The sequence below is a fragment of the Phaethon aethereus genome (genome assembly GCF_964289735.1).
Source record: "Phaethon aethereus genome assembly, chromosome: 9".
Lineage (NCBI taxonomy): Eukaryota > Metazoa > Chordata > Aves > Phaethontiformes > Phaethontidae > Phaethon > Phaethon aethereus.
In genome coordinates, this window is record NC_138585.1 from 20123106 (window position 1) to 20138447 (window position 15342).

Consider the following 15342-nt stretch of genomic DNA (forward strand, 5'->3'; position numbering starts at 1 on the left):
TGCGAGTTACAGCTAACTACAGTCCAGGGCTATCAATGGATTTCAACCCACGAGGCAGAGAATATTGTACAGGAACATCCTAAGTTAAGGGCACGGGAAACTTAGGTTTTAAATAATAACTGGTACTTTATGCAAGATATCCTTGCATCTCTTTCCACCATACAGTCTTTAAGAACTCTCTGACGTTCTGCAAGACAAAACAAATTCTGCCTTTCCATCACTCTTCATATGCATTTCCTCAAGAGATACTCAGGTAGAAGTTCATTTAACTACACTCATCAGAATATTGCTAATGGATACTTCACTGTTTCTTCTGCTTACTTCCTTTTTCCCTCTCAAACTCAGCTATTTGATTGAATATGTTAACTAAGTTCTGGGGCAGGTTTCTTTTAATGCCACTTTCTGTTTGTGCTGTACCATTTAAAGACATTTCCTCCTCTGGTTCCTTTGTTTTAGTAGTCCCTTCATAACTTCTTTTCCTGGTCTTATACTCACTTTCATTTTTATGGTGGCTTAACACATGCCTATCGCTATCGTAACTTTTATCACTTTCACGTAAGCAGGTGCTTGAATATGACCTGTACTTTCCCACTGACTTGCCAGAATAGTCAGACCCTGCAGGAGACACATAATGCCTGTCTTGACCTAAGCCATGTTTTTTAAACTGCTCTTTTCTCCCCTCTACATCCCTTTCTAATTTCCTAAAATAATGCATCCTGGGTTTATGATCTGACTTATGATATGAACCTGAAGAACCCCTCCAACTGGAGAAAAATCTATCTGTTTTACCGTATTTTTCAGTTTTGCTACTACTTGGCAGTGTTCTGGAGCTACTGTAAGAATCTCTTGAATCTTCAGACCTACCTCCAAAAGTGTCTTCATCATCACCTGAAGTCCTTGAAAAAGAACAGGGTCTGTCTTTCTCTTTTACCTCTGTTTTTGGACACACTAAGCTGTCCTGCCTTTCCAGCAGTTTTTCCACTTCAAAATTTTGGTTAAGAAAGGAAGCAGAGGTATCAGCCGGAGGCGAATACCACTCCTCTTTCCTAATCTGATCTTTATAATGGGAAGAAGCTCTAGATGAACATTTTTTGGAGCTGCGGGCAGACTCGGATCTATGCCGATGCTTTTTCCTACGTTTCTTGTGATCGGAGGAAGAGGAGGAAGAAGAAACTGATACATCTGATGAAGAATCGCTTGAGGAGGAAGAGGAGGAGGAGGAAGAGGAGGAAGAAGTTGATACTTTCCTTTTCTTCTTCAACCTAAAAAATGTAATTAACCTGTGAGATAATCTTCAGTATCAGCAAAAATTATATGTAGAAAGCAAATTTGTACTCCCCAGAGCCTGGCTGAGTTTGGACTGTAAGGCGTGAACAGAATCTGAGCCTGACCTAGCAAGACGATTTCAAATGTCATTTTCTTATCAAAAAAATTAAGATTAAATACACCAAACAGTTTGTTATAGAGGGCGTCTTTCCCAGCTTAATATGGCATTACACTTCACAAATACTACGCATTGCAAAGTATTTTCTGAACAACTTCTCTTCCACATGTATCTCCATTAAAGGTTATAGCCACTAAAGGACACTACCCACAAAAAAATTCGGGAGGAAGAGCAGCTTCCCTAGGTACAAGTTCTGCCTCGCTTACTGTTGGACAATCTGTTTGGAAAAGAATTGTTCGTAGTCTTATCTGCACTTACTGCCGCATAATCAGTATACTGAATATAACAAAGTTACCTTTTTTCTTCTTTTAAGAGCTTACGCAATTTTTCTGCACTTGTTTCTACTTTCTTTTCTTTCTGTCTCTCTTCTTTGGCAGCTTGTTTCTCCCTCATTTCCAAAGATTTCTTTTTTGAACCCAAGCATCATAAAAAAAATTACATTAGAAGTGTTAACACAGGTATTTTTCCCCATGTCCCCAACCCCATTCAAATGTATAATTACATCAGGGATGTTTTACCAGGGATTCCCAGATCAAGAATTAATATTGTTCAGAAGTTTGGCATTGGCCATTGCGATAATCAGGTTTATGTTAAGGACCATATTGCAGTTTTTATCCCATTAAAAAAAATATATTTGACCAGCCATTGCAGTGGTACCCGTGATCCAGCATGCCGTGAAGCATGGAGCCCAAAAGGTATAGATAGCATATGCAAGAAAAACACAGTATTATTAGCAACGTGGAGAAAATAAGGAGAAGGGAGGAAGGAAAAAAAAAAAGGTTTGAGGGAAAGTATCATTTGTAGTTTAGAAGTAAAACATGGCAGAACCCATTTCAAAAGGTATTAAAGTTGGCCATGTTTGAATACAAACCGTTTTGTAACAATTTCACAGACCAGTTTGATGCATAGTTTACGTAAGAAATCATGTTCCAAGGGTTTGTTGGTGATGAGCAGCACCAGATGTCAGATGCAGCAACAATGGTCCAATTCAGAAGAAAATGCATTGGAGAAAAACACATAATCAGTATTACAGGAAAACGTACTTCAGTGTCGTTTCAGCCATTCTAGCACAACAGCGACAGTGTCAGACTTATGTATTAGAACAGAGGTAAATGCAGAAGAGCATCTCACAAGATAAGTAAGTTCTTAAACTACTTAAGTCTATCAGAAATCAGACTTCTACCATCTATAGCCCTAAAGAGTAGCTCTATTCATATTCAGAATGAGCAGAAAGTCTGATTATCGTTTTCAAAACTCAGCAACTATCTTAACAGATATAATAAAGCAAACCCTTAATTGCAGTTAAGGCTATGCAACTCAACAAACAATAGCTAGCATCGTATTTCCATCTGTTCCATCAATGACCCATTATACCAGGAAAAGGCTAACGGAGACTAAAATTCATCTCCTACTTGCTGAGAATATTCTTCATAATTTTAACTGAGACTTCTTTCTAAAGCAGCCAAATGGGGATAGTGCTCAAATACCAGACAGCAGTTTATCTATCATGTGGTTCAGTTCTATTAAAAAGATTGTCACATCTCCTCTTCCCCCTTCTTTCAACACAACCTGTCAGCATTATGGCTCCACCAACTGAAGAAGTGTCGATTAGGGCCACCTACCCCAGTCTATGTACTTCCTTATATGCAGAAGCAAAGAACAAAACAAGCCTGTTCCTCAGTGCTCTATTTTATTCTTTGATCCTCTCTGGAAGACAACACAAGTAAAAGGTGAAAAAAAAAAAAAAAGAAAAAGACAACGACTCAGATTAGCAGAGACCCACCAGGGTTCACCTGGCAAACATGCTGCGTGCAAGAGAAGAGAGAAAAAACCCAGACAGCAGAGCAGAAAGCTAAGACATCCAAAACTGCCTGCCCGCCCATCCTCTACCTCCTGCTCTTTTCCTTTAAATCATCTCTTAATTTCCCCTCTCGTGATCTTCCTGTGAGTCAGCTTTGGCTGGTGTTACTCTATCTTTTTGTAATTACTTCAAACAACAAGGATCTGGTTGGTACGATACTGTGCAATGTTTATATGGCTTGCTTACACTTTACATGTTTGTATTCACAGAATGTTTTACTTCAACATTGCTAAATCATGCTTGGGTGATAGAATAGTCTTATCCTTGCTTTAGCTAACAGGGTTAACAGGCTTTGCTCTTTTTCCTGTCGCCACTGTTTGGCATTTCTTTGCTATCCCATTCAAAACTGGAGTCAGTAGGTAGGTACAGCCATAATGCTCACTATAAAGATTTATTGTGGAGAAGGGAAGCAGAGAAGATGACAAACCATCAACTTAAACTCTCCCTGTTCAAAGGATTTAATATTATTTTTTAGTGTTCATTTATTGTCACTGAGAGCACTGTATGAAGAGAAAGTAAAGAATCACCTGTATGTGCTTACGGAGTTTTGTTAAGGCTTCTTCTGCTTCCTGAAAAGTCTCATCCAAACTTAAGGCTTTTTTATAATAACTCTCAGCATTTAGTAGTTTGTCTTCCTCTTCCAACCTAAAATTCAAGTGGTAATTCATATAGAAGTTAAGCCACAGATTTTGACAGTTTCTTATTTGTAGGACCACCTTTCTTATTTGCACTATGATGCTACCACTGCATCCCCCCAAGACCCTATCTATCACTTCAGCTCACCTCAGTAATGAAATAAAATGGTATTTCTGACACGTTATTATCTCCTAATCATCATCAGTAATACTATTCTTTGACATTTCAATTCCAGTTTCAAAAATACCATCTCTCTCTTCTTAACTCAGGGCTTAAAAAGAAATCTACTCCCTAAATATTCAAAAATAAAATTCTGTGTTATAGTGGTTAACCAGTATTTTAGTGGAGTAACAGAACATCATCTTGTTACAAACACATTCTTAAAAAAAAAAAAAAACCAAACACCTATTGGAATATATTCAAACATTTCACAAGATTTTATGCAAGCCTGGTATCCTACCAGTGAAAGGGTAGCAAGGGTTAAACCTCAAGTATTTTTCCAGGATTTAAACTGTGACAGAGGAGAAAGTGTAAACCAACTGCACAAGCAGGTATATTTCCAACAAAAACTTTTTTTAAAAAAAAGAAGAAAGTAAACAACACATAGCCAGGAAGGAAAGATGCCATTCTGTGTCCTAACTAGAATGGTATTTAAAAAAATATTGTAAGAAAAAATTAACAACCAAACAAAACCACAACCCCAACACTTACTGCCCGCCTCTTTCCACAAGTGTCTGACAGAGGTATTTTCTTGCATTTCTATGGGTAGGACAGTTTTCTAAAGCAATTTCAAAATCACCTATGGCTTTGTTCAGACTTCCTTTTGTTGCATACCTAGAACAACAGAAAAGTTGGATGGATTTTAGTAATGTTAGTCTTTCACAAAGTAGAAAAACCAACAAAACAAGCAGACTTACAGAGCTCCGCGTGCTACCAAAGCTTCAACATTTTGAGGATCAATTTCCAACGCCTTGTTGTACTCGTTCATGGCTTCCACATGGCGCCCAACTTTAAAATAATCAACCCCAGCCTTCACACTGGAGAAGAATATTTAGAAAATACTATGCACAGTTACCCTATGCAAATTTTATACTGTTAATTACTCACAAATCATAGTTCCAAACAAGTGATAGATAATAAAACTTAACCTTGTTATTATATACTTTACACTGGCATTTCAAATTAATGCAATATTGATGTAACTCCACAACAATGTACTGTAATCCAAAATCTTAGGGCACTGGAAAGCATTTCTGCAGACAGTCCTACCACATTATACTTTTTTGTTTACGGTATGAATATTTAAGTGCTTTTCTGCAAAAAACCCGAGTGTGACCTACTACCATTAAACTGGAACACGCTTAATTATATCCAAAGCTAAAAATCACCATTAGACCAACAACATGAGGTGAGATGAGTAGATGGTACACACTGAATCCAGTTCATCTCAAACTGGAGTATTTTGAGGTTTTGTATGTCATACTACCTGAACCTTGGTTCTACATTTACTGAGAGGTTAATTTATCAAAAGGTAACTGATATGAGTTGACTTTCAGAACTTTTCATTACATACTTTTTAAAAATTTAAATTTATATTTAACATTATAATCCACTTTTCCTGCAATTATTCAAAGTTGCAAAACACTATTGTTTTAAGATAAACACTGCTTTGTTAACATAGAAACCAGAAATTGAGGCTTCACTCATGTTTGGGTGGGGTGGGGTTTTTTTTTTTGTTTTGTGGGGTTTTTTTTTTGTTTAGCTGATAGATTCAAGAGAAGTTTTCACGCAAAAAATTTACATTTTTAGCAGAAAAGTCTCTCTTACCTCTGCCTCCTCCACTCTGTAGCTGCTCAAATATAGTGCCTAGTGTAAAAGCAATAGCACCTATCCAGAGCTGCTGTTCTAAATGCAGCCAGGGAAATATATTTAACTTTTCAAAGGCAGGAAGTACACTTGTTGAATCTACAGTTTGAGGCTTAAATGGCATGACAAGCAGCATTGGTCATTCAACACCCAACTATAAAATGGCAAATTACGTACTTTTTATTGTCATAAATCTTGCTCTCATACTACCAATAGGCCAGCAGATTATAAATATTCTAATAAGCTCTCCCTTAAATCCAACATGTATTTTGGAACTGAATTTCAAGACTTTATGTACCTACTTGGCCGTTAGGGTTACTTTCAACAAGATCTTCCTGGTTACATCAGTACACATGCAGTGGAAAAATTGGTTCAATGTCTATTTTCTTTTAAGAAATAGAACTTGCAATCTAACCTAGCAATAAGCTCTGACAAAAAAAAAAAGTGTATTACATACCATTTCAAGGCCCAAGATGCAGACTGCTTTTTCCTCAATGCAGGGGCAAAATCTTCTTCATTGAAATTTTTACTTTAAGGAAAAAACAAACCCATACAAAAACATCAAGTTGGCCTTCTGAATCTACAAAATTAAACTTAAAATACGTAATGCGGTTGAAATAAGCGGAAATATCATTTATACTATGCCTTACTGTTCTTCCTCAGTCAGGAACGTTCTTTCATATTTCTGAAACCAGTTTTTCACACCGCATTATGAAAGTGCTGACCCGAACTAGTACAGCTGCAGTAAATTCAATAAAAACATTCCATATTCGCACACCCTTTGGGACCTAATATATATAGGGCTCACAACAACAATCATTGCGTATGTTTGAGCTTATTTTAGTGAAGAGATCAGATCTATTACTAAAGTAAACATTGGGAATAAATGTCTGACAGAAAGTATTAGAACTTAAACATCCTGCACTTCAATCCAAAGATACTGATGAGATCTAACCAATACATTCCTAAAGTATATGACATCAAAGACAATATGACAATGATGTCTTACTTATTCACAGCAACAGAACTTCAAACGTAAATTTCTTACTCTAGAGGAGTTTGCTTTTAGGCATTTAAAGACATGTAAGCCGCAGTCATGGACATCAAAATGAAAAAGGTTTAAAGCATAAGTGGTCTAGGACTGCCACTTGCAAGTCTATCTCAATGGATTAGAATAATCTCTACAAAACTACAGGATATGAACAATGTAAAGATCACTTACATTTGAAGACTTCTCATCAAAGACGGTGGATTTGATTCACTTAGTCCTAGTTTTTCTGCTAAATATTCAACTAACGATGGATTAGCAAATCCTGGGGAACGATGCAAAACCTCTTCGAATGTCTCTGCTGTATTAGCAACTTCCATGCTTCGCCTTAAAAAACCGCAAACACCAACACATGCAAACTCAACCTCACAGACACTATGCTCAACTTTATGATGCTTACATTTAGAATAAAAATGCGTATATTGATATTTATTACCGCGTACAAGCTAGTCTCTTTTACAGGCATGTATTTGCCTACTATTTAGCAACCCTTTTATCCTTTGGCTAAGCAAGCTTTTGAAACCTATTCTGGCAACCATCTAGGTGCCAAACAGGACCTATAACAACATATCAAAAATTGCAAAGATAGCTGTGTTCTTCTGTCTTCTAAAAGTTTCATATCCCAGTCTCCCAAGTTTTTTTCCATTGGGTTTTTTTGTTGTTGGTTTTTTGTTTGTTTGGGTTTGTTTTTTTCTGTTAACACAGTCCCACAGTAACAGATACCTCACTCTGCTTTTTGGTTCGCTTACTTTTTGGGAAAGATGTTAAAAGACCAACCACACCTGACATATCCAAAAACGTGTACGTTAAAGAGATGAACAACAAAAAGTATGTAATCATCCAATTAAATCAGAAACACCATTGACAAATTTAAAGGACAGTCTGTTAAAGACGCTCTTCAGACACACTGAATACACCTAGCGAGTACAGCTGAATAGCATATTCTTACTTATAATGTAATGGGAAGTCATCAGAAGTAATTACGCCTAGTTTTGTACTGGAAAGATTGGGTGGAAGAGCTGAGCTGTAAAGTGACACCGTGAGCTTCTCATGGTAACGATCAATGTCCTTGATTGCAGCTATAGAAACAACAGAAGATAAAGTTACAGAAATGTCTCAAACCCAACACAAACAGATTCCTGACAACTTTTGCAGCTACTTACCTTGAATAAGGTCTCCAGTTTGATAATAAGATAAAGGATCTCCATGGTTGCTTTGAGAAGGCACATCTCTCAAAGGACAAAGAGCCTACAATAGAAGAAAGTAGAAATATTGTGACCAAAGCAAAAAAGTTTTTCTTTTCTCCCCACAATTAAGCCAAAAGAAGATTAGTTTAATCTTAATGCACATCAGGACCATGATAGTTAGAAGTGTAGCTTTGTTCAAATAAAAATTTATGCATCCATAAACAATGACTTTTCAATTCAAAACTAATAAATATTGAGTACGGGTCAAAAAGAAGCATTTGCTGACTCAGCGAAGCATCATAAGCTGTCCACAAATTCAGATACCACCCACCATCCCAACATTGTTTCACCTGCACACACACCACTCCATTAAGACATGCAAGAAGCAACTAATACATTAAAAAGTTGGTACTCATCAAGGATAAAATGTTGATCAAAACTATAGCTTACAGTGATTTCTAAATCTGAAATCTCACGTATAACACCACTTCCCAGGCAAATCAACACCATGAAAAAGCCAAATTCACGGATAGAAGTAATCCTCCCAATCACAATATCACCACGTTCGATGTCTCGGAAAAATAATTCTCTCCTATCTTCCCTGGGAACCTCCATAAACTGTTCCAGGGGAGGCATAACAGCATAATACTCTGCAAAACATGAAACATTCAGTTACAAAACGACCAAGCTACAGCGAACACAAAATGCCTCACGACAGCAAAAGACGTTAAGATCCGATTTATTTGCGCTAACAGGAAGTTTATGCACAGCCTGTAAAAAGCAATAGCAACAATCTGCATTCCACTTTTAAAAATACTGCTACTTTAAGCGCAGCATCCTTACACTACCTACCGAGCATTACAGAGCAACGCCTTTCTGGGGAGGCCTCGGCTCACCTTCATTTTCTTCGATGGTGTCGGAAAGAGGTCCGTTGGGTTTCCACGAGTGCGCAAAAAGGAGATCAGCCTTTTTGGCAATGAAGCGTTTGATCTCGGTGTCAATGCTCGCCCGCTCTTTCCTAGGGGAAGGAGAACCCGGTGAGAAACACCCCGCGGCCCCCTCACGGCTCGCTCCCCTCGACCGCACCGCCTCGGCGCCCCTCACCAGGCGGCCGGCGGGGGCGGGGCCCCACGGGGCGGCTCGAAGCTGGTCCCCGGCGGCGGCAGCAGCCCGCGGAAGTCGGGGTTGTCGTGCTGCTCGGCGCGGAGCAGGGTGAGCAGCGCGGGGCCGTGGTAGCTCAGCGCCTGACGCAGCAGCTCCCGGTCCATCCCGCCGCCGCCGCACCCGGAACAGGAACCCAAAGCCGGGACCGCCCCCCAGCCGGCCTGACGCGACAAAACTGAGCAACGCGCATGCGCCTTGCGGAGGGGGCGGAGCCAAGAGCGGGGGTGGGACCAGGCGGCCGCAGCGCCCCCTGCGGAGCAGGAGGAGCGTGGGTTCGCGCTCAGGGGCCCCCGCCTTGTTTGCGGGGCCCGTCTCCAGGGTTCCCCCTGCCTATGCTGCGGCAATAATGAAAAATAAAAACGAAAATGGAAAAACTACACAGATGGCACAGGGCTACGTAAATTCCCGCCGTCTCGGCAGCGCCGACGGAGAGGTGCCCGGTAGCGGCCGCGGGGTGCCCCTAAAGGCTGTTCCCGCGGCGGCCATGTCGGGAGAGGGCGCTGCGCCTCCGCGGTGCCTGCGCCCGGCTGAGGCGGCGTGCGGCCGTCCCGGGCCCGCGGCGGGAGCCGCGTGTCCCTGTGCAGCGGTAGTGGGATTCCAACACAGATTTTAAAGAGAAAAGGCAGAGCTTCCTCACCAGTGTGTCTCGTTCTGAGGAGGTGCGGCATAGGTACTTCGTGAGACACGCATTTTTCTGGACGTTAAGTAAAGCACGTTTGTTTCGGATGTCACTCAAGAAGTTCTCAATTACTTCTCAGTCAGTTCTTAAAAGTTTGCACTGCATTACGACGAAGAGAATAAACGAACGGGCATCACAGACACCACCGCCGTGTGGGGCTGGGGGGGACGGAGGCTCACGGCGGAAGCAAGCAACCACCATGTTTGTAATACTGTTTCTTTGAATTGTCCCCCTGGCAGAAATTCGTACAACAAATAAAGAAGTGTGCGGGTGGAAGGCGTTCTGGCTTCGTCAGAATAGCTAGACTGAAAAAAAGGGAAAAATGCACAATTGTCTCGGGAAAAGATAATGTACTGAGATTATCGTTGGCCATTAAAATGTGCCTAATGCAGGATTCGGTGGTTCAGTTTACCAGCGCTAACTTTAGATGCTAAAAAGAAACTTAACTCAGGAGGCTTTTCACGCTTCTAGCTAATGGAGAAAGGTGCTTAAAACCAGCTAGAATTAATCCAAGTGTATTAGACCACAGCTCTTCAGTTCCCATGAATAATTTGTCCCTAGCATTGCATTTAATTAATTTTAAAAGTGGGGCAGAGGGGGGAAGGAAAAGAAAACCCAGTGCAAATGGCATAATGTCACTTCTACCCTCAGTACAATGTTGAAGAAAAAATAGCAATCTGGCTGTCAGCAGCTCAGTGACACAAACTCCTCTAGGAAGCAGCATGACTGAGAGGGCAAGGATCATATCTAAGACACTGGTCTCAGAAGCTCAGTTCAAAGCCAGCAGGGATATCACTGGTATAGCAGACTTGGCGAAGACACTAGAAGGGCAAGTTTATGCTTTATTTTCATTTCAGGTCCCCGTGTTTTAACATAACAAAAGGAGGCATAACACTTATTATGTGCCTAACAGCTATCAGGATTTTGATCTATATAAGACCAGGCGTGTACTTAGATTTCTGACTACCATGGTGAAAAAAAACCCATGAACACTAGACGGAAATTTCTAGACATTAAGACTGATTAGAGACAGATTGACATGGGAAGGTTAATGCACCTGCAAAGATCTGGTGCAGAAAGGGAGCCTTTCCTGGATGAATCACACTGCAAGTGCAGTGTCCTGAACTGTGTTGCACAACTGCAAATAATGGCAGTTTTATTTGAGGGAATGCTATCTTGAGGGTTAATTTGTGTTGCTTAGCAAATACAAAGAGCTAGCAATAAAAAAAGCTGTTTGAAGCACAAAGTCAGCTTATGTAAGCATTTCTCCAGTCTAATATGCCGATACACACATACATGCACAATGTACAAGAAGAAAGGTGTTAAGAATAAATAAATGTGTTGTGGCTTCTGGACTTAACATACCAGCAAAAAATCGTGGCAAAAGCTGAACTGCTTACAATTATGGACTCTTCTTACAGACATTTTCTTCTGTGAGTAGAAATCAATTGCATTTTAGGAAATTCAGTAAGTTATGTCATATTAACATACAGAGTGTAGATTAGTTGCCCCAGGCCTGAAGAGGAGGCATGCTCCATATGCTATGATGTCATTAATCCTCTATTCCATTAATTTAGAAACTACCTGGATGAGTAGTGCTTCATCCCATATGCTAAATAAACAAAGAGGGTGGGCAAGAAGTGTTCTGATTCTGCAAGAGAAAGTGATACAAGTCAACACACTGCCCTACTCAAAGAGGAGCATTCCAGATAGTCTGAAACCAGACATATCTGAATGAGTGTGGTGTAAATTTCATGACTGTTTCGGTCAATGTGTGGTAAAAGGCAACTCCCAAAATCTGTCATGCAGCCTGTAACTGCCACAATAAAAAGCACATGAATTTACACCAAGCTAGCTTTGAACCCAGGGTCAAACTCACAGGGATAGAGCCCCTGAACAACCCAAAAACTGATATGCATGATAGAATTTCAGAGTAGATATGTGAAATACTAAGCAGATTTCCATCAAACTCCAGTAAGCACAGTTTGAATGCAACAAAGTCAAGCTACTTTTCAAACGTTCCCAAGTACCCAGTATCAGTGGTAAAGCTTACAAGAAAATTGCATGGAGGAAAGGATTTTGTGTCAAGAGCCACATTTTATCACTGACAAAAAGGTTAGATACTCCAAGAGCATGCTTGTCGAAGTATTACTTTCTGCAAAGTTTGGGCAGATTTGAGATAAATTTTATCTTCTTGCAAATGGGAGTGAAATGTTCAACTAAATATGTTCTTTAGGCAAAGAAAGATGAAACTAATAGTACTAATGAGAATTACCATGAAGAACTATACTTTCATCTTCATTGTCAGATTTTTGGTAAATTCTGCCAAAAGCAGTCCTGCTGCCTAGACTTTCTGTTAATTTACAAAGCAGCAAAGGGATTGTTCAAAGATGACATGATATCCAAGATATTATTTTAGCTCAAGAGTGAGGAAGGGAAGTTCAGCACAAAATAATTCCTAGCCAGTTAGTAGCTCTACTTTGAGGAAAACATTTTGTCTGCAGGCACAGTCACAAAATATGATGGAGGAGGTGTGAAAAGAACACCAAACTCGGAGTGATAGACCAACCCAAGCCATGCCCAGTCAAGCATTTCTCTTTTTAAGAAGTTCATTGTTAAGTCCAACTTTGTCATGGTCTGTGAGAGAGAATACGGTTTCAGTGACATGTTAGACTCACCTGGAGATCTGCTGAGCACCTGCTTATAGTGTGACGGACCTTTACATTTCTAGGATTTCTGGAAATGTGTAGACAAAGAATAGTCAGTTGCATGTAACAAATATGCAAAGACGAACTGTAGAAACTGCTCAGGCTCTGAATCAACAGTTAGACCCTGTTGGAATACAATAGAAATAATAGTTAAGAAATGTCAACTGAGAACCCCCTCTGACTTCTGGCGATTTCTGTCAAACTGCAGGCAGTGGCACTGCTGAGCCTTTGTATGGCTGTAAGGATTACTGCTTGTACACTTAGTGCAACATTTTGTGCCTGCAGATTAGTGACAAGTGTTTAAAGGTTTCAGGTGAGTTACTGAAGGAAACATTGGCATTGACTTTTTTTTACCTAAATCTGAAAAAGCAGGCCGACGGGAATGAGGTTTTCTTAATTGACAGGAACACTAGACAGGCAACCTAGTGGTAATCATGACACAGACCATATGTATACACCCACCTGTGCAGCTTGCAACATACCTAGAAATACTGCCTACAGAGCAAATTCCTGTGATATGTGAGGGACTCAGCAGAAGGTATGCCAACAGACAGGTTTTTTAAATTAATTTTCCAGCATCTAACACTCCATAGACTGATAGTATCAACTGCTTTATAGCAAGGGAGAGTCATCCTGGTTTCTGAGTTTTAGAGTGAGTCATTGCAACTTACAGTCAACATCACAACTTTTCAATCAGCAGAGTAGATCACTACTTACAACCCAAAATTATATTTCCAGTGTATGGCAAAATACAGTAAGAATATTTGATCTCAGGTGTGGAAGCACTACAAAGAGATGTTTAAGCATGCAATCATTTTCAATCATTAATTTGCTCATTTTTAGTAAAACAGTATCCATGTTTCCATTGTAAAATTCTTTCTCCAGCAATTCTCACCTTTCTAAATTATCATGTCATGTGTATGAAGTTTCCAAAGGTGTTCAAATTAATCTCTGAAGTATTTTGAAGATCTAAACTGGTTGGAGTTATTTGATTCTTAGTAAAACAACTTTTTTCTTTTTGTATCTCATGGTCAGTTGCTTTAATATTCCATTTATGCAGCTCACATAATAAATACTGGCTAAAGAGCAATTAACAAATATCAGCAGCTGTTTTCTTAATTGCTCTCAATGAATCAGGCATGTAACCATTGTCACAAGCTAATTAGCAGCCTCCTCTTTAAAATTTGTCACTAAACTAAAATCAAAAAGTTGAAACTGTTTTAATGAACTCATGAACAGTGAAACAGTTGGCAACTTCACAACACAGATTAATTATCTCCATGTTTGCTCCCATTTAATGCATGAGCATACCTTTATTTAAAACAAATAAAATGTATCAAAAAGTGAGTTTTGTCCTAAGCAAGTGAAGATCCCATTAAAGTTGACAAGCTGAGTTGTGATATGATTTCCAATTAATTTTTATCTCACTAAGAATTGTCTGGAAATACAGTGATTAACAGATACTTCTACAAATAGAAAGAGAAGTTAATTCCAGTATTACCTGAATGGTGTAATTCCAGTAACTAACAGCCATAAGTAGCAACCCTAATGTGCAGTTATTCATTAGTCTCATAACAGATGAGGTTTGTTTTTCCAATCAACAACCAAAAGCAGAGGCCAAAAGGAATAGTGAAATGCCAAACTGGTGTATGTATATGATATTTCTTTGTTTATACATTTAGTGAATTCCTCACGGTGTTAAATCCAGAAAGCTGGACTGATTTGCAAGTAAATTAACAAGCTATGGAAAAAAAAAACCCAAACCCTGCTCTAAACTTCATAATTATCCTTAGTTTTATAATGTATTATTAGAGGTTTCCAACTTGTATCATAAACCTTTTAAAATATCTAAGTAAAATCTGTTGCCTGGTGTTCCAGACTATCTTTTGGTCCAGTGAACAAGTTACAAAGACTGACATAGAAACATCTGCCACTGTTTTCAGTGGGAAGTTGTGTTCAGTGGGAAGACTTGCCCCTAATGGGTCTTGGATGGAGACTTCAAGGGCTCCCATTGACTTCAGCAGGTTTCAGGTCAAGCATGAAAGTCAGAAATTAGTCATTAAACTTTCTGCGCTTGCACTGCTGTCTACAATTAGGAAAGCATTAATCACAACACACCAGTGCAACCAAGCGTCAAAGTCCAGACACTGTTTGGCTGGAACTGTTGAAATGTAATTAATATAAATCTGTTGATTTTCTCTAGATTCTTGTCTTATTAAGGCAGTTGAACTCAAATACATAATCACAGGGAACAGAAGGTCTGAAACAAATGAAGATCTAAAGCAGAAACAAGAAAAGAGAAGGTAGCTTGAAATGTGAAAAAATACTTCATGAAAGAAAGATGAATATGTGTACAGGTAATAGTCATGGACTTAGAGTAGAAGCAAGGGACCCATGTCAAGAGTACAGCAAGAGCCAGAATTTCTCTCTTTTTTAAAAACAACCAACCACTAATACTGTGTCCCAAAACAAGTGCAGAGACAAACTGAAATGAAAATTATGCATTCCATTCATCTCTCTTTTCTAGCATATTCTATGACATTGATACCAAATTCTCAGTTTTTAGAGGTATTGGCAGCTAAAGTCACAAAATGGTGCCTAAGGTTTCAAAAAACATGGAAGTAGGTTAGGCATGTAAATAACCTTTGCAAATTCTGCTCTAAGAAAGGTTGATAATTAGTACCGCAAATAGAGTTCTTACATATGCAAATGAAATTGTTTGCTGTCACAACCAATTACAGATGTAACT

General features: G+C 39.3%; 1 protein-coding gene across 1 annotated transcript; it reads right to left on the reverse strand.

The window, feature by feature from the left end:
• Nucleotides 1-301: 301 nt before the first annotated feature.
• Nucleotides 302-9310, reverse strand: TTC14 (tetratricopeptide repeat domain 14; the record flags this gene model as incomplete). The annotated part of the gene is made up of 12 exons (XM_082003857.1): nt 302-1262; nt 1740-1849; nt 3833-3950; nt 4653-4775; nt 4859-4978; nt 6265-6336; nt 7030-7182; nt 7805-7934; nt 8019-8103; nt 8493-8692; nt 8939-9060; nt 9147-9310. The coding sequence occupies 12 exons, from the start codon at nt 9308-9310 to the stop codon at nt 302-304; spliced, it is 2358 nt and encodes a 785-aa protein (XP_081859983.1).
• Nucleotides 9311-15342: the final 6032 nt, after the last annotated feature.